The sequence below is a fragment of the Cephus cinctus genome, unplaced genomic scaffold (assembly GCF_000341935.2).
Source record: "Cephus cinctus unplaced genomic scaffold, Ccin1 Ccin1_scaffold0160, whole genome shotgun sequence".
Lineage (NCBI taxonomy): Eukaryota > Metazoa > Arthropoda > Insecta > Hymenoptera > Cephidae > Cephus > Cephus cinctus.
Window position 1 is genome coordinate 117,541 of NW_014332886.1, and position 17,524 is coordinate 135,064.

The window sequence follows — 17,524 nt, forward strand, 5'->3', positions numbered from 1 at the left end:
GTTATATGAAGTGCCGGGCGTTTGTCGACACGAGAATATAGCAGTGACTTCTACTAAAAGAAATGTATAGTACCCTATAAGATTTAGAGAGACCATCATTCTATTAAAAAACATATACTTATGTACTTGTCGGATTTTGTGGAATTTTTTTCAATTTTTGAAAAATTTTTCCAGATATTTTTTAAAATTTAATTCAATTTTTTTTATTTTCCACATGTTGTTTGTATTTTAGTTTTTACCCGACTAGCTGATCTTACTTCATTTTGTCGCGTTGACTGCATTGTAATATTTGTGGTGTCAACGAAGGCCCGACACCCATTTTTACTTTTTAAAAGTTTTTTTGGGGGATATATGTTTCTATAAAAAAAAGGTGGGTCTCGTTCTAGAGTGTCGACAGCTCAGAGATTAAATTCACACAGTTGACGCGTTTTACTTTGCCTGGGTCGAAACTGTGAACCATATGAGGTCCTAAAATAATATTACATAAATATGAGGCAGGAGTCAGGACAGCATTATGCACTATGGCTCTACTACTCGAATAAACAGAAACCGTTACGTAACATTTCAAAAATATATATAGTCACAAACATATCGTTAACGTATTACGTACATTAAAATGCTTCTATGTCGTTGAGCCTTTCAATTTTAAAGTTGTACTTTCATTGTGCATCGTATACACATTGCAGATTATAGCTTACATCTGATTTTTATTAGATTATTTGAAATTTTTATATTCAAAGCAAATGTACGCGAAAAACATATTAGTCGGCCCTTATTGACCCACTCCGCCTATCGATGAACCAGTAATGATTGAGTACTTGGGTTGCTATTATGTGGTTGTCAGGTAGTAGTCAGGCTATAGTATGAAATTCTTAATTATACTTTGTAAATTATTATAGTACTCACTGATAAATCATGTCATTATTAATAACACAAGCATCCAATAATTTTAACTTCAACTACCTAAAACAAGGTCTTATATCGTTAGCAAATGTGTAGCAAGAATTGTATTTTCGTCATACTAATCTGTAAGGAAAATATTTTAATAGGGTAAATATCGTGTAAATTATTTATTTTTGAGAGAATGAGATGTTGTGTATGATAAATTGCACTTATATGTTCTAAAATATCCTCTAATGATAATTCGTTTCAAGCAGCGCCATCGGACGGCATTGTGAAAAAGTAAAATTAAATAACCCACTTTCTCATTGTCAGTCGTGTATTTCTGTTTATTTTTGTTTAGTCTAGAATTGGCTATTGTTTGCCCTGATTTTCATGGGAATGCCATTCCGAGATCGAAGTAAAGTCAAGTGCAAGGTGTGTCTCGAAGATTGTTAAGAGATTCAAGAGGATCTTTAGTCGGTGTCAGTATGATTTTCTATTGTTGTTGCTTCAATAATTTTATATTGTGCTTAGAGCAGGTTACAACTAGCGTTAGTCTTACTCTAGACATAATTTAATTTAAAAGGACGGTTTAAATGACCTTGCGGCTCTTTTGAATATAATTCTTAGTCGAGATATAGTTTTGTTACAGTACGGTTCAGTAACTTTGAATATGGATGCTCAAAAAAGTTGTTAATTTAAGTGATTATTTTAAATAAATATTTTAATATTATATGTGATCAAGTAAAAAAGTGTTGTATATTTACATGAAATTGATGTTTCTGTTGCATATCAATTTTGAATTTATGTAATTAAGATTGTATTTATTGAAAATATACATAAAGGTAGTCGATGATGCTTATGCCAATAATATGAATATATATATTTTGCAAATAATTACTGTATAGTGACATAATAATATGATAAGTAAGCATTTATTTTTAAGCTGTAAGAAAGTTTTTTTAATCTTGTAACATATCAGTTTATTGTAAGAGTGTATATTGCATTTATACTAAAAAGATATTATATTATTGTATCAGCAGTATCGATATTTTTGTTTTAGATAATATTGTTTTATATTAGAATATAGATAATGGCAACTGAATTGAGTATTGCCGGATCAGTAAGGAATCTCAGAATGCTGCTTGCTCAGAATCAAAATCAAGAATTAGAAGAATCGGAGTTTTGCACCACGAACAATTTAGAAAATGCATTGTCAACATTATCAGAGGTAAGATCTGCTACTGTAATTTATAGTTTTTAATATTATTATTCTCAGCGCTAATATTAAAATGACTAAAATTGTTAGATCTGAATTAATTCTATTGAGTATAAGACCATCTTTATTATAATATAAAGATTTAATCCTGAAAGTAATATAACTGTGGAACCTTAGGTTTTCTTTACCCTTTTTTATTCTTCTGAGAGTTATCCAAAGAGACATACTTAATGACATTTGTTTTACAGGAACTTGAATCTCTTGGTCTTGAGTCTCTTACAACGAGTAATAATGAACTGCACTCAATTGAATCTTTGCAGACTGCTTTCATTAAATTAGTTAATATGTCGTGGGGTCTCGTTAATAAGCAAAGGACACTTATGTTATCACAAAGCCAACTCAATGATATGCATCATAAAACATCTAATGATAATGCCAACCTTATGGTGAGTTTATAATATGGTATCCTGTTTATTCTTTTAATATATTTGCATTAACACATGCAGCTTTTGTGTATCGGTAAGTATGTAGTGATTAAGGTGTAACAAAATTATGAGTGCTAATAACTAAATTTTTGACAACATGCATTTTCCGAAATTAGAATCGCGTGAAACGGTTAAAGGAAGATTTAGAAAGAAAACAGCATTTATTATCAGAATCACAAGAGAGGGAAAGAAGACTTAGAGTTCAATTGGATGAATTATCACGAAATCTTAAGCGGGAAAAAGAAGAGGTAAATGATCTTACAATGTCCTCATTAATTATTTGCAATATAAAACTATTATCATCATTATTTAATATGTATTCAGACATTGAAGTTGAGGAAACAACTGCAGTCAAAAGACAGTCAACATATGCATGAAATGAGGCGAATTCAACAAAACGGACATAAGCTCCGCGAACAACTCCAAAAATCTGTTGGTAAGTAGTTTAAAAATTTTATTTCATACGATATTTCATTTCTTTTCATCAGTTAACCGACATTATTTTCTTATCTGTAGGAACTTATGTGCCCAAGGATAAAGCATGGCAAGACATGCAAGCTGAGCATGAAAAACAAGTACTTCTTTATCAACAGACTATTCGAAATTTGGAGGAAAATAATCAGCTAATGCTACAAGAGGCTAACGATTTGAGGGACGAGTTATCGCTTTATGCAGAAGGGATACAATTGCATGTGGAGTCATCAAATATTTGGAAAGACGAGAAGCTAAACATCTAATTGGTAAGTTAAAATTATTTCACTTTTATAGAAGAGGTAAAAACAGTCTAAAATTATAAACATAGTACAAAATGATATATTCTCACAATTATAATATTCGCGAATAACCATATATATCGTATCTCATTTTAAATTCAATATAACTAATAAAAATTGATATAGGGTTATTCACGACAAACGTAACACCTGAAGATGGTTCTACGATAGAAACCAAATAGACAGGCTAACTTCAGGTGATACGTTTGCATTAAAAAACCCTGTACAGTGCCTTATGGTATAATATTAAAATATTAATGTGTTCTTATCCTTTTATAATAATAGTATATTTTTTAAATTATTCGTTATAAGTTATGAGTTCTCAACAATAATTCTAATTGTAAGTCTATAAACTTATTCTATTAAGGAATTAAAAATATATAAAAAATTGTCTAATTTGTCTTATCATGCATAATGATTGCATTTACAAAAACTGATATGCATTTCCAGATTGTTGAATACAAATAATAATCGCATTTTACCTTATATTATAGTACTTACAATTATTATTAATAATTCAGTTGCGTATGACAGTTATATTTATCCAACGGCAAATGCTCTCATTATTATATAAGTTTTTATAAACTGAGAATAAATATTGATAACATGATGCCGTTAAATATGTTTCCATGTAGTTGCCCATACAAGCCAACAGCATTGCTTTTAATGCATTTGCAATTACCAGCAATGCACACGGTGTTATTTCGAGCCAGTAATAAACCCGGTACGTCTTGTCCCATATTCTTGGGATATATTATCTCTGTTGGCAATCTATTTCCAAAGCTTTCGATACTGCGCGCTGAAAGTCTCAAAGAACTCTTCCCATCGGCGCATGTATTATTCACAGCGATTTTATTGGAAGCAACTAGATTCATACTAACATTTAAAAATACACTATTGGCCACAACAGTATTATCGCCTACAATGGACACGTCAGTTGGTTTTTGCAATTCAAATTTCGAATTGCGAATTTCAATTGTAGAGAAAATAAAATGCAGAGTGCTTTGAATATTGCGAAAAGTGCAATTTATTATCTTAAGAAGTTCGCCGCGTTTCGAAAAATTAAGACCGATCATTCGCGCAATTGTTACATTTCTGAATAAAAATTGGGTCACACTGATGTTCTGAAATTCTGCATTGAAATTCTCGATATTCGTATCTTCTATACGGAAACGTTTTATATGTTGAGCCATCTTGAAAGTTGAATCTCCTGCGATACGATGTATAACTCCGATATTTAAAAATTCAATATTTTCGATATTCTTTGTCATTACCGTTGAATCAAATATTAGTGTTCTGCTTATATTACGAATTATAATATTTCGCACGCCTTCTGGGTCCATTGCATCAGATATGTGCAAGTTTACGTATGAACACGATGAGATAAAGATATTACTAATGTTCCTCAAGTTGTGATCTTTTGGAAACTGTAATACCTGGAAAAAAAAAAAAGATTTCAAAACCTTAATATTAGACAGGTGTCAAAATAATTGCGTTTACTGCTATAAGCCCTTTTCGTGAAAACCGCAATTATTTTTCCGCCACCGTAATGGTGTTTCCTGGAATTCGAAATTATTTTTTTTGTCAGCTCAAAAAAACTATTACGCGTATACACATAGCGTGGGTGGAAAACATAATGACATTGACGTATTTCGTAGAACATACCTCGTTACCGGAACAGACACAGGCCAGCCGTGTGTTATTTTGTATTTCACACTGTTGATTAATTTTCCAGCTGGACGTCAGGAGCTTTATTGAACAAATGATCAATAGAATGCTCCATATATTCCTCATCTTGTTACAGGAATTTAGTCAATGTAATATTTTCGTCAATTAAGATCTTCCCTCGTTGGTTAATTAACTGAATAACATGTATAGTACACGTGGATCAGTTCAAACACACAACATAAACCAGAATCAATAAAAATTACGAATATAGGAGTTACTCCGCAGCATTATCCAATAACGAAGTATGATTTATTCCAATAAATATTATACCGAGTTTTATGCACTTATGAGCTCCTTAAGACTCCTTTACTGTGATACAACTGCACGTATTTCTTATATCTCGATGCACTTGTTCCTCTGTCAACAAAATTTTCGTTTCTCTCTGCTCAATGGTTTTCTCCCTTATCTCGCCGACGTCTCTACCGCGTACAACACTCACGGATAAATAAGTGTTTTGATAGCCGTTGAATTAAAAAAGTACGATCGAAATGATGATGGACAGGTCTTTCGCGCCGCTTATTACTGTGACTGACATGCTCCTCCTCTACTAAACATGTTAAATTACTACTTATATCGCGTTAGCTTGTTCCGATATACATTGTACTCGATGTCATTAACGGGCAAGCAATAGGGTTTACTACACCGGAAAACCTGGAACACAATTCCGCCGGAACCCGTTTACGGTCGGGAAACTACTTTCGTGTTCTAGTAATCACGTTAGTATGTCATATGTCACTTTGTCACAAAAAGTATGGACAATTGTGTATATTAAGCTCGGATATCGTACAGCTTTGTACGCGAGTTGGAGATGACGATATTGTAAGAGCAGAAAACTAAAATTATTATATCGACCAGATACGAGATGTGTAAAAATAATCATTAATCCAAAAATGCAAGTGATAGCTCTCAATGGTTTTTATTGTTTGTTAAATCTTTATCTACCATGTATTTTAACAATATCAGCAAACACAAAATGACTCTAGCATATCGACAATTTTAGAAATTCATACCCAAGGATGTACCGACTGTATGTATGTAACGCCTAATGTACGTCACTGTTATATCCGTGAACAGAAAGTTGTACAATTGCCGACATATAATTGTCAGTTTGTGTTTGCCCAGGGTATTAAAATTTTGTGCCATTGGATTCTAGGCGATTGAAGTAGATATTTATCGAATACCAATTTTTGATTGAAGGATAATAACAAAAGAAAACACTTCATTAAAAAGTACTTGATGATTTACATTTATTTACAAAAGTCCGTCGCGTAGTAATTCCTTAAATAATTCTCGCCTACTATCATTCTTAATATTAATCGCTCACAACACATTTCTCCGTCCATACCATAGTCTTGCAACATAGTAATCATATTACATAATATTTACAAAAAATTTTTACAGCTTATCCGAAGACTTCACAATGGTCCTACTGAATATTGCTTCTGTAATGTCCTCGATTTGTACGTATATTGCGCCCATGCAAAATGCACATGTCAGTTCAACCGTTGAGCAGCATAACATTGCAAATGCTCAGTTGGATCTTATTTATATTTTACAGTCAAAGATCCTTTGAATCGCTTCGCGTCTGTCCGAAGATACCACAGCCAAAGGCGTTTTGCCTTTATGGTTTTGTATATTCGTTGATGCCTTGTACAATATTAAATACCAGCAAACTTTTCTTTGCCATTCTAGAGACACTTGCGACATGGCTGCAAGGTGGAGAGGCGTGTTGCCACTGTCATTTCTAATATTAACAGCTTCGCAACCTTTGTTTTTGAGGAGAGCCTAAAAGTCAAGAAAAATAAACATTTCTTTACGGAATCAGGTATGATCGTTGTAATATATGCTTTGTAAAGTTCCACGCATATATTTTTCACTGTTAATTCACTGCTTACCTTTATGAGGTTTGGATCACAGTGCAAATATACTGCCAGATGTAGAGCAGTGTTACCATGTATAGCTTCTTTGATCTTGGGATCTACACCGCGTTCCAGTAGCAATAGCACGGTGCCAATTGAGGATACTCGTTCTTTCGACGTTTTGTGAGCTTCAACGGCCACGTGCAAAGCTGTTTTACCTGGTAACGGCAAGTCTCGTTGATAAATATGACACTTTCATTAGACAATGGTATTCTAGTCACTAATCAAATTTTTTTTTTGGGTATTAATATTATTAATTATTGCTCACCGTCGTAATTGCACGACGTCAAGTCAAACAGGTCGTTCTTATCCTTTGTTTTGAGCGTCAGTAATTCAGAGAGAACGTTCACGTGCGTGTCCCCTTTCGCTGCCACGGCGTGAACGAGCGTGTCACCCTGTAAAAAATAAAAATTCGTTAAAATTAATTTTCTGCAAAATAAATTATCTCGAGAATGCCTGCTGCAAATGTTTCTCTTTGTAAATTGCAAAATTCTAACCTTTGTATGATATACTACTTTTGAGATATCGATGTCCTTATCGATCATGAAAGCGGCCAAGTATCCAGCAATGTAAGGCATCTCAAAACAATTCATTGCTGCTAAATATAGAGCATCCTCGCCGAAGTCATTCTTTGCTGACAAATTAGCTTGAATTTCACCAATTCTCTCTACCAGCGGTATCAAGTAAGCTCTGTTTCGTTTGTTTCTCAACAAATTCGGGTCTCGAACTAATCGCATTAGTTGTCTGCGTCAAAGAAGATTCAAATAGAATTTATGCTCGAGGAATAATTTTATTAATTTATATTGTCATAGCATTTACTTACGTATTTTTCTTATTATCGCTACTTGCCAGATATTGTACGGACTTTGCCAACATGCTCTGCAATGCTTTGTTCCCGTCTTCTACGTCTAGTCCTTCTATTAATCTCTTGGAGGCATCTGTCGACGGCAGATTTAAAGTTGGCCAAGGTTTTATAATCGGTGGTTTAGGCACTCTATAAAGAATCACCACATATTCTGCATTACTGATTGATTTAGATTTTGAGTACTAAAGCAGTGTATGTTTATCCGAAATAAACTTCTCCTGGCTATAAGTCAAGTAAGTTTACTTCACATTTATATCATCTTCCACCTACCTCTTAGGCTCTGATCTGACAGTTTCTACGGGTGGTGTTGGGGATGAAATTGTTGACGAAGCTGGTGAATACAGTGGTGTCAACTGTTGACCATATGGTATATTCAAATCTGTATTTGATCCGTATTGTGGCGTGATTGGATGGTAGAATAAGTAACTTCTGTCGAAAGGGTGGATGGAAGTGCTGGATCCCTCGCTGCTCGTTGGACTATTCATTATGAAACTTGGCAGGTCTTCTTTGGTCGACTGAAGTAACTCCTCTGACAAACTAGTTTGTGTTTTTTCAATAAGACCAGAATGTTGGGTGCAGTTGGAACTCTGCTCATCGGAGTGCATAAGAGAATTTTCACCAATAATAAATATGTTTTCCGTGCCATATGAATCTCCAATCTGACGTGGGAAATAGGTTTCATTAATATCATTTGAATAATTGTTCATCGAAGATCTTCCAGAACACGTGTCCGCTTTTTCTCTTTCGTTTATCGAATGTGCCCAGAAACTTGAATAGTTCAGGTCATTCAAGTTATATGTATCTTCGTTTATCGTTTTGCACAGTTTACTATCGTTCTCTGCCTGACTGTGCTCTGTAAATATTGGCATATTTATTGGGGAATCTACGATGCTTTGAAAATTCGATGGACTAGGTGTAATGGTACTGGTGGTATATGACGTCATCGACGACGATGATGGTGATCCTTGAGGAACTCGGCAGTCGGGCACGATCTTAAGAAGGATGTTGAAAATTATGACAATGCTTAAAGTAATTTATTATTGCAACTTACCTGTAATGAATTATTCAGCATTACGTTTGTTGTCAAACTATTGTCTGGATAACCTGAATTGCTCATTGGAAAACTCGAGGGACTTGCAGCATCGATAATAGTGGACGAGCATTTCTCTCTGTGTATGCTATTGTATTCATTTGAATCCAGTGCGCATTCGACTGGTTCGTTAATATGGATATTGTTCTGGTTTGAAATATCTACTGAAATATCTGATCCATTTATCGAGGATCCTTCACGGATTGTATTTATGACGTCATCAATACGACGTCTATATTGATCATTCGCATATATCTCTTTGACTTTACACTCGAATCCATTGAGTGATTTGTCATATGGTTCGAATGCTGATGTGTGAGATTTTGTTCTACTTGGACCACGCGAAACTAAATCATCATCTTCATCATCATCATCCTCATCGTTATCGGATGTTAAATCTTTGCTGCCTTTTTTCTTCGTGTTCGAGAGAGTGTCGTTACTTTCGTCAAATATATTTAGATAATTAACTGTTACGCATTTCAAGGAAGAATTGACGTTCTTCCGATTTTCATATTCATCTTGGAACATCTCTAGTTCCGTTTCCGTTTCTGAATCACTTTCCAGAACTCGGAGGTTTCTTAATTTCATGATAATATCGTCACATTTGTTAGAAACAGTGCATGTATTCTGAAATTGACGGTCACGGTTAATGACTTTTTCGCATATTCCAGACGACGATACAGAATCGTCCGAATATAGAGAATTTTCGGACTCATGACTCGAATCACAACTTTCAAACTCATCGGAGCTGTACATCAGGTTGAATAAGGGCTTCTCCACGTGTCCTTGTAGATTTAAGTTCTTAATTCTCATACAGTCCAGCTCCGGACTATTGCTGTCTGAATCTGTGAACGGCGTAGACCTTGCTGAGCGTGAATCCGAATCTTCAATTATGAATTGTGACATCTTATGTGTAGTTTCGGGAATGTTCAGGCGTAAATTTGATCTCATTGGTGAGCTGAAAATGAAATGAAAAAAAGATCTGTATTAATAGCACACGGTATTTGTCGAGTTTTAACTTACTTGGTAGATCATTACATATATTAGCGTTTGAATGTATTTTATATATGGAAATTGTAAAGTTCATCGATTAATTTCATACATTTTTCTTTTATAGTCTATTTGCGCCTTTCCGTTTCCGAATATTCTTCATGTGCGTCAATAATTTTCAAGATATTTATATTCAATGTCCAGGTCGACTCATGAATGATAAGAAAGTACCTCGTGCTATCCATGCAGTAAATAACAAATCGGTAAGAGGACGAAAGTCGAATTTAAATGAATTAAATAAATATATAATGTATATGCAACAATTATAATATCAAAATTCAAGAGTGCCATAGTGCTGAAGTCGTTATTGTCGTATATCAAATAAGATTCAAATCTCTATTCGGAAGTGGTCACGAGATGTAGATTCCTACTTCTTATATAAGCTTGGCGATAACTCATTTATTACTGTTATTTAAAAAAATTCCCTAAATTTATTAATAGTCGTCCAAGAAATCATGTCCAATCGTCAAAGTCAAATCGAAAGGATTATTACTGTTTGTAATCCAATCTTCATTTATTTTTAGGTAATTTTGCCCAGTGCAGTTTTTTATAGTTCAGTGATCTCATCGTGATCATTATGAAACATTCAGTCTGAAGTCAAAATTCGATACCATACTCAAGGATTCCTGGGATGTAGAATTTATTAAAAATTTGTTAATAATGAGCCAGAAAAAATTCTACACTCGAAAGTCTATAGCTTAACGATAGTCAAATTTAGATTCATTCGCACTCTCGATGATACGTGTTGTTAATACCGAACGACTTATATTATCGTACGTTAATTAATTATACCTCAATGAATCATATATTAAGGTTATATCAAAACGCGTTCGCGGAACACCGTTACTTGGTAAAGCGTCTATATTAAATATGTAAAACTTCACGAGAGAAACGTGACACAGTGCTACCTGCTTATAAGCGAATGCTAGAGCGATCAGGTGAATAGGATTCTAAGAAATTCGTTGCTCCAGAATTTGTCCACTGCTACAAGTTATAAAATACTTTGCTTTTGAAAGGGAAGACTCTTTCTAACCATCCGGTATGATTATTGTAAAAAAAAATTAATTGTTCAAAATTCTTAATAATCGACGTCTATAGTATTTGAATTACGTATTATCTGCCAATATTCATTCAGTATTCGGTATCAGTGTCAACTAACGTGAAACAGTATAAAAAATGTAAAGCACTAACCGGAGTACGAATTACGCGAAATTTTAAGTAAAAATAATTTCGCCGACCTATGCATCGGTAAAATATTTCCCTTTCCACATATCTCTTTGTGGGCAGTTATCGTAAATCGATTTCTCGAATCTCACCTGTCGATCGGCATCGTTAAGTCACGCATTTCGTCCGATCGAAATCGCGCTCCTGCAACTAGAAGAAACCTGCTCCACCAGCACCCAGCCGAGAATGTCTGAAGAAGCCTTTCCAGAAATCCCTCAACGTTGATTCATGAATTCACAATGGCATAATTGCAATCTCTTAGAAAGTCAATACTACATGTATATATATTCTTCCTATTTACAAGACGAACAACTGTACATACAAAAAATATGCATGCATACAGTTATTGAAGCGATACTCGTTATAAACTCGTTGCTTCTCTAATTATAATCTCTCAGTAGATTTCTCTAGTTCGTATCAGCAAGTTTTCGTTTTTATTCCATCACTTTCTGCTTCGTATCTAATTTTTTATCCTGAGACGTCACGACAGTTATATGCTCGTCCCGTTATCGCAGCCTTTGCTCGACACCTTTGATCTTCGTGGTTATTTGTCATCGAATAGGATCCAGTTTTTTGGTCATATAAATTGTATTCCTTTTATCGTTTTTTTTTTTACAATTTTTGTTCTTCACATAACTTGGTCCATCGACTGCGTCTCATAGTTCTCGTTCTTCCGCCGTCTTTTCCCCAGTGGGACACAACAGTTTCGCACGAGAAATAATACTTGCTTTCTTTTCGGCCACAATTCACTGTAGAACTTGCTGGCGAGAATGCATTCGAACGACTGGCTGTCGTTTCATGAAAACCGTTCACCACGGGAGTGAGTATATGTAGCAGGCATTCTCATTCCTCCCCGTCTTCTGAAATGCGCACGCAAGGCTGATGACGTCATGCGCGCACACATGTTTTATATGATTCTGCACGAGATACACTCTGGACACGTGCGTGCCTCCATGCGTGAGACTATGGTGACATATTGTCTGTCTCATTGAATGCCTGGGTTTTATTCTGTTAACAGGGATTTCTCAATTTAGATATTCACGTCATTATGGAATTGTTTGTTTGTACGCCGTTAAACTTCGAGTATCGCTTTATCAATATTCTGCGGTCGTCAATTATTGTATTAGCGCATAATGACCATCAAGACTATTGGTTGAGTCTTGGTAAAAACTATTATTGTATATTGTATATATTGATATTTTATTTTAATCAAACAATTATAACGCGAAACATAGGACATCAATGTATATGAAATTATTGCGTTATATTTATATTTCATGTAATGATGTCTCGAGTGGAACGTTTGCTCATTTTTATGTATTTGCCTGTATGTAGGTTTTATTAATACAATGCAGTGGCCGATTGGGATAAAAGCCGAATTTTTGGAAAATTTATGGAAATAATAGTCAGGTCATTGATAATGTTATTAATATGACATAATGAAGTAATCATTTCTAAATGGATATATAGAACATATGTGGGAGCGGTCTTGTACATTTAATTTTTATTTAAAGTCACAGTTGTTAAGACTGCTGGTAGAAACTTAATTACTTAGGCCACGTTAAAATAACATGACTTTTACGAAACACGGAAATTCATTCCTGCGTCTTCCGGTTTTCCTCTTTCTCTTAGTCATTCACTAATTGTGGTTTTACGTTAATTGTATACCGAAGCTTCAAACACTCTTACTAGATAGCTTTGTGGACTTTCAGTTTTTCTACATATAAACAGTAATGCTGAGATTGTTCAACGTTAACGGTAAACCTATACACTACTGTATTGTGTATTTGTTATAAATGTTCCGTGGCTCATTGTTTATTCGGCTATTATGTATAGGTTGAAAATTATGAAAATTTTTTTTTTTTTTCTGTTGACGTATGCTTATCCATTACGAGGCAGTGCCTCGCCCTGCATTAGTCATTAGATTGTTGTGTCTTTGTTATGAATTTTCTGTCTTGCTGTCAGTCGATCCGCGCGACATTTTGAATTATAACAATTCAGGTTTTCTTGGGAGATAAATTTATGTGATAATGTGGTTTTACAAGGGATAGATGGCTTCCGAAATATTGACGTCAGACGGATCGAATTATTTCCTAAGAATTCTAGGCAATTTGAAGAATCTTATGTGTAGGCGTTATTAAAAGCAATCATCATTTTACGAAGATAGGATCGATCAGTGTCGTGCCAGCAACGTAATTTGTCTTCAACAGAAAACTCTCATGTTAGTCCTTGCAAATAACTGCATAAAATAAAAAGTCACTTAAACAGGTTTATCGGCTCAAGGAGATATTTTAATTTTTTTTTTTCATAGAAACTACGGACGCTATCATCTCCTTATCGCTTTTCATTCATACAATATGTGCACGAGGCAGCCAATAATTTATACTCGCCTTAGCTTTCAATTGCGTTCAGCGAATTAAAATTTATTATCTCTGCTTATTCGGGGAAACGGTATTGTGCAATGATATTAAAAAGAAAATTCTTTTTTTCAAATATTCGATAAGCCGCTCCCTTTCCCCTCCCAATTTACAGAGAAATAGCATCGCAATCGTTTACTCGACAGAGACAATCGATCGATACTGTGGTATTTTCGTATTTCTAAAAATATTCAATTTATTATTCCGACAATCCGTTTTCTGTATATAGAAAATTTTTAAACTTGCATACGAGCCTTTAATGTATGTTCTGTGGAATTTACAGGATTTCCTTGTTTTTTTTTTTCACAGCATTACAAGTTGTGATTTTTTTTTTTTCTATTGATCTTTACAATCTTCAACCTTATCACGCCTTTCTCTTTATTGTTGCTCCTTGCTGCGTAAGCAGAAGGCAGTCATGATGCTGTCGTTCAATAAATGAATAAAAAGTAACAGTCGTGCGTCGTTCCTCTTACCGGGAACGGGACGTATGTATCATTGTGTTCGAGCCAATTCAGTATATCGGTGAGCCGGAGAATTTCCCAAGGATTGAGAAACGGGTTTTAACACTCCGCGAAATTACATCGAGTTTGTTGAAAACGTTTACGTATTATTTGTATGCGTCTTGCGGCAATCTAAAAATATAATCTGGACACGAGTAGGTCACGTGAGATGAATTTTTCTCGCTTCGCTTTAAACGTTTTTTTTCTTTTAATTCGATATCACGATATATTCTACGACATCCTTACGGGTTCTATTGAAATTGTTAATCACGTCAATTTTACGTAACGTAGAAACGTCCCGAGCAGAGATGTAATCAGTCTTCCTGATGTTTTATCAAGAGCGGGTCAGGTATTAGTAAGGTATTCCTGATCGGGCTCGCCTGATATCGGCCAGATTTGGGCTCTGATCTCATATCGATACGACTTGCCTGATAATGCGAGGCCTTATCAGGCGTTCTTGATCTTGACGAGTGGAAGTTTATTTTTGCTGTTTATTTGGACTACTTAATATTTACTTTAATCAATTACTCGTCAGATTAATTGTTAATAATTAGTAAGACATGTCTTAATAAATATTAATTTTTTTTTACTTAATAACAAGACGAGTGTCATACGTAACTCGTGATCCTTACCCATGTATCATTTGCATCCTCGGCAAATCGATCGATATGTAATTCCTGTGTTCGAATATTAGAAAAAAAGTGGTTGCAAAATTACTTTTATTAAATCGTGACAGTTTAATTTTCTTGTTAAGATCCTACGAGACATTTAGGAATTTTTTCAGTTTTTTTTTGGAGAAAATTATAAGGTCTCGTACGGCAACAAGGTCTCAAGGTCTCTGCGGGAACAAGTGAAATTATGAGACTGCGATGTAATTGTTGATAATTATTGCATTTTAATGGAGCTAAGGAAATTTGTGATATAATAAACTCTAAGTCTTAAACAAATTCTTATGTAATGTTTAGTTACATTAGAAAATGGCAACACCCCGTATCATGCATCTTGCGAAAAGTGAAATAAGTATTGCTAAAATAAATTTCATTTAATGTTCATACAAATATGTAATTTAGTTAAAATATTTATTTTCGTACAGCTTATAAGTAGAATAGTATTTATAAAGCGGCTTGCCGTACTTAATTGTAAGTTCTCTGCTAAATCGATGCTGTCACCTAAATCTGTATATTGAAAAAAAAGAAACGAAAAAGTGTCTTTGTATAACTTTTAATAATTATTTATTTGCATGAGCAATTGATTTAAAAAAAGAAAGTTTAATACAGTTCTATTTTAATGCATAATGTCCTGTGAACTGCTGTATAAGGGATTAGATTGATTATAATGTTTTATGTTAAGTTTCCAAAATTGGATCGTCGATCATCGAATGATAAGTATCTGTTATCCATTCAATTAAACCTGACCGTATTGCTATCCAGCTAACAGCGACGATAAACCAAAATTTGAATACTCTATCAATCCACTGCATTCTGAAACAAAAATAGCGAACTCGAATAAATTTTAAACATCTAGTGAGTATTAGAATTAGCATGCTGATACTGGTGTCAGTGCATTAAAAAATTTCCAATCTAGAAATTTTAATTAAATACAATTTCGCGAAAGTTCATTCGCCAACTTTCTGATCCATAATCATCATTATTCATCTCGCGTAATTGTGTCACTCATTAATTGTGGTGCAACCTCTTTTTTTTTGACAAACTGACATTCCTGATCTCCGGTAGCGCTACATCGACTACAGATCTCAAGTTCCAATGATGAGATACAAGCTGCAGTATAATTCAGAAGGTCTACAGAAAATCTTGAAATCATCTATTACTGATCAATAATTAATATAACCTCAGATTTTGTATGGCAAAGTCCCACAAGAGGTACTTCGGTCGTACGTTGCATGAATTCAAAATTTTTTTCGAAAAAAAAAAACATGATACCACAATGCCACGTGCAATGTTTTTGCAAAATAATTTTTCGAATTGCTATGTTTTTCAGTCTGCATTCTAAAGTGTTAAATCCCAGGAGGCTGATGCTTTAGGGCTAATTCTTGATTGTTTGCCAATTGGCTGACTAATACCGACTACCAACTGACGACCTCTGCAAGTTATTTCTACTTCCGTGGGCGTGCATGAACATAATAATATCACACGTGATATCGCTTTTAGCATAAAAAGACAAGTAGTTCGCAAATTATCGCGTGTCACGAATGCAGCTGCGACTAGTGAATATCACTCGGATTCCCCAGACGTAACGTCATGGTGAGTTACGTCACTTTGAGAACAGTAGGTAAAAGTTATTTCAGGTCGTCGCAGTCAATGACGTCAAACGAAATTTGCACGAATAGACAATACGAGCGCCTCTAAATATATTTGAGACTCACGATCGATTATTCCATAGGGTCAATTATCGCTTGAAAAAAAATAAGTAAAAAAAATTGAGCGTTATGCTTGTAAATAAATATTGCAACGGAAGGAAAGGATGAACAGAGCGTTAAAAAAGTGACGAATAAAAATGATATCACCAATATGATATGTAATTCATAATGTCAATAACCCATTAAAATACTCTTCCATCTATAATCCACTGATTCAGAATATCTCCGATAAATCCGTCGATCAAATTAAAAGCAATTAATACATTATTTGCAATGACAGCTACCCCACGTCATACGTTGAAAATAAAGAGGTACCCGCACAGTATGCTTTTACAACCAGGTTTCATTAATAAGGTGAATAAACTCTGAAAGCATTTGAGAAATATCATATAACAACTATACCACGTTACGTCTTGTCACCAACACCCAAGGAATCTCGTTTCCAGTTTCACGAGTACGCAATAACATTTTTCGCAATACTTCCCTTCCCTACCAGTGACATAATTAGCTCACTGTTGTTACGTGCCATTACACACGAAACAAATTTAATTCGAAAAACACAGCTGAACTTGGCACATACATCTTACGTTACTTGATTTATCTGTGCGTTCGGATATGGATAAATCAGGATTTATATAACTTTATTGCGTCCTGCATACCTATTTTCTGTATTATTTCTATATGCAGTTTTATACGTAGTACACATAGAGTTGCTGGTGCTCTAACTAAATGCTCTAACTACTGCTGGTATCTGTGTATATAGTTTAGACGTATATCCCCATAATAAAATGATAATCATCATTCGAAAGGACAAAATAAGGACACTCAACGTTATACTACATTGAATTCTCTCTCTCTCTCTCTCTCTCTCTCTCTCTCTCTTGACGTATTATCATGGTAACCAAATGCGTCACGCGATCAATCATGCTTTCCCACATCTCCATTTACGGTTTTTCGCGTGATATATATAAGTCGCGCTTGACGTATTATCATGG

At 34.5% G+C, this 17,524-nt stretch overlaps 4 protein-coding genes across 12 annotated transcripts in view; 1 reads left to right on the forward strand and 3 right to left on the reverse strand.

Annotated features, from left to right (window-relative positions):
• Nucleotides 1-1,194: 1,194 nt before the first annotated feature.
• LOC107263732 (chromosome partition protein Smc-like) overlaps nt 1,195-17,524 on the forward strand; it is a 24,448-nt gene continuing 8,118 nt past the window's right edge. For 3 of the 8 annotated variants that reach the window (XR_003058564.1, XR_003058563.1, XM_025081051.1), the window contains exons 1-6: nt 1,196-1,364; nt 1,966-2,113; nt 2,350-2,547; nt 2,703-2,834; nt 2,911-3,022; nt 3,103-3,326. Coding sequence is in view for 5 of the 8 variants with exons in the window: in XM_025081051.1 (XP_024936819.1) it covers nt 1,976-2,113; nt 2,350-2,547; nt 2,703-2,834; nt 2,911-3,022; nt 3,103-3,323 (801 nt within the window). In the remaining 3 variants the exon portion in view is untranslated. Of the gene's footprint in view, nt 1,365-1,390; nt 1,728-1,750; nt 1,810-1,945; nt 2,114-2,349; nt 2,548-2,702; nt 2,835-2,910; nt 3,023-3,102; nt 3,327-6,779; nt 6,913-17,524 lie in introns of those variants that run through there. The other 5 variants (XR_003058562.1, XM_025081052.1, XM_025081055.1 and 2 more) reach the window with 5 other exon arrangements.
• LOC107263731 lies at nt 3,333-6,174 on the reverse strand. Its single transcript, XM_025081050.1, has 3 exons — nt 5,358-6,174; nt 5,025-5,220; nt 3,333-4,795 (listed from the first exon to the last, which is right to left on the reverse strand). The coding sequence occupies exons 2-3, from the start codon at nt 5,151-5,153 to the stop codon at nt 3,938-3,940; spliced, it is 987 nt and encodes a 328-aa protein (XP_024936818.1). The 5' UTR covers nt 5,154-5,220; nt 5,358-6,174; the 3' UTR covers nt 3,333-3,937.
• On the reverse strand, nt 6,310-12,048 carry LOC107263727. Its single transcript, XM_015731231.2, has 8 exons — nt 11,328-12,048; nt 8,923-9,919; nt 8,142-8,863; nt 7,830-8,000; nt 7,504-7,750; nt 7,275-7,401; nt 6,983-7,164; nt 6,310-6,872 (listed from the first exon to the last, which is right to left on the reverse strand). Exons 1-8 carry the CDS (start codon nt 11,354-11,356, stop codon nt 6,633-6,635), a joined length of 2,715 nt encoding a protein of 904 aa, XP_015586717.1. The 5' UTR covers nt 11,357-12,048; the 3' UTR covers nt 6,310-6,632.
• Nucleotides 15,215-17,524, reverse strand: part of LOC107263730 (fatty acyl-CoA reductase 1) — an 8,234-nt gene continuing 5,924 nt past the window's right edge. Inside the window, exons 10-11 of one of the 2 annotated variants that reach the window (XR_003058561.1) lie at nt 15,428-15,633; nt 15,215-15,327 (exon numbers count right to left, since the gene is read on the reverse strand). Coding sequence is in view for 1 of the 2 variants with exons in the window: in XM_015731239.2 (XP_015586725.1) it covers nt 15,498-15,633 (136 nt within the window). In the remaining variant the exon portion in view is untranslated. Of the gene's footprint in view, nt 15,634-17,524 lie in introns of both variants that reach the window. The other variant, XM_015731239.2, reaches the window with a different exon arrangement.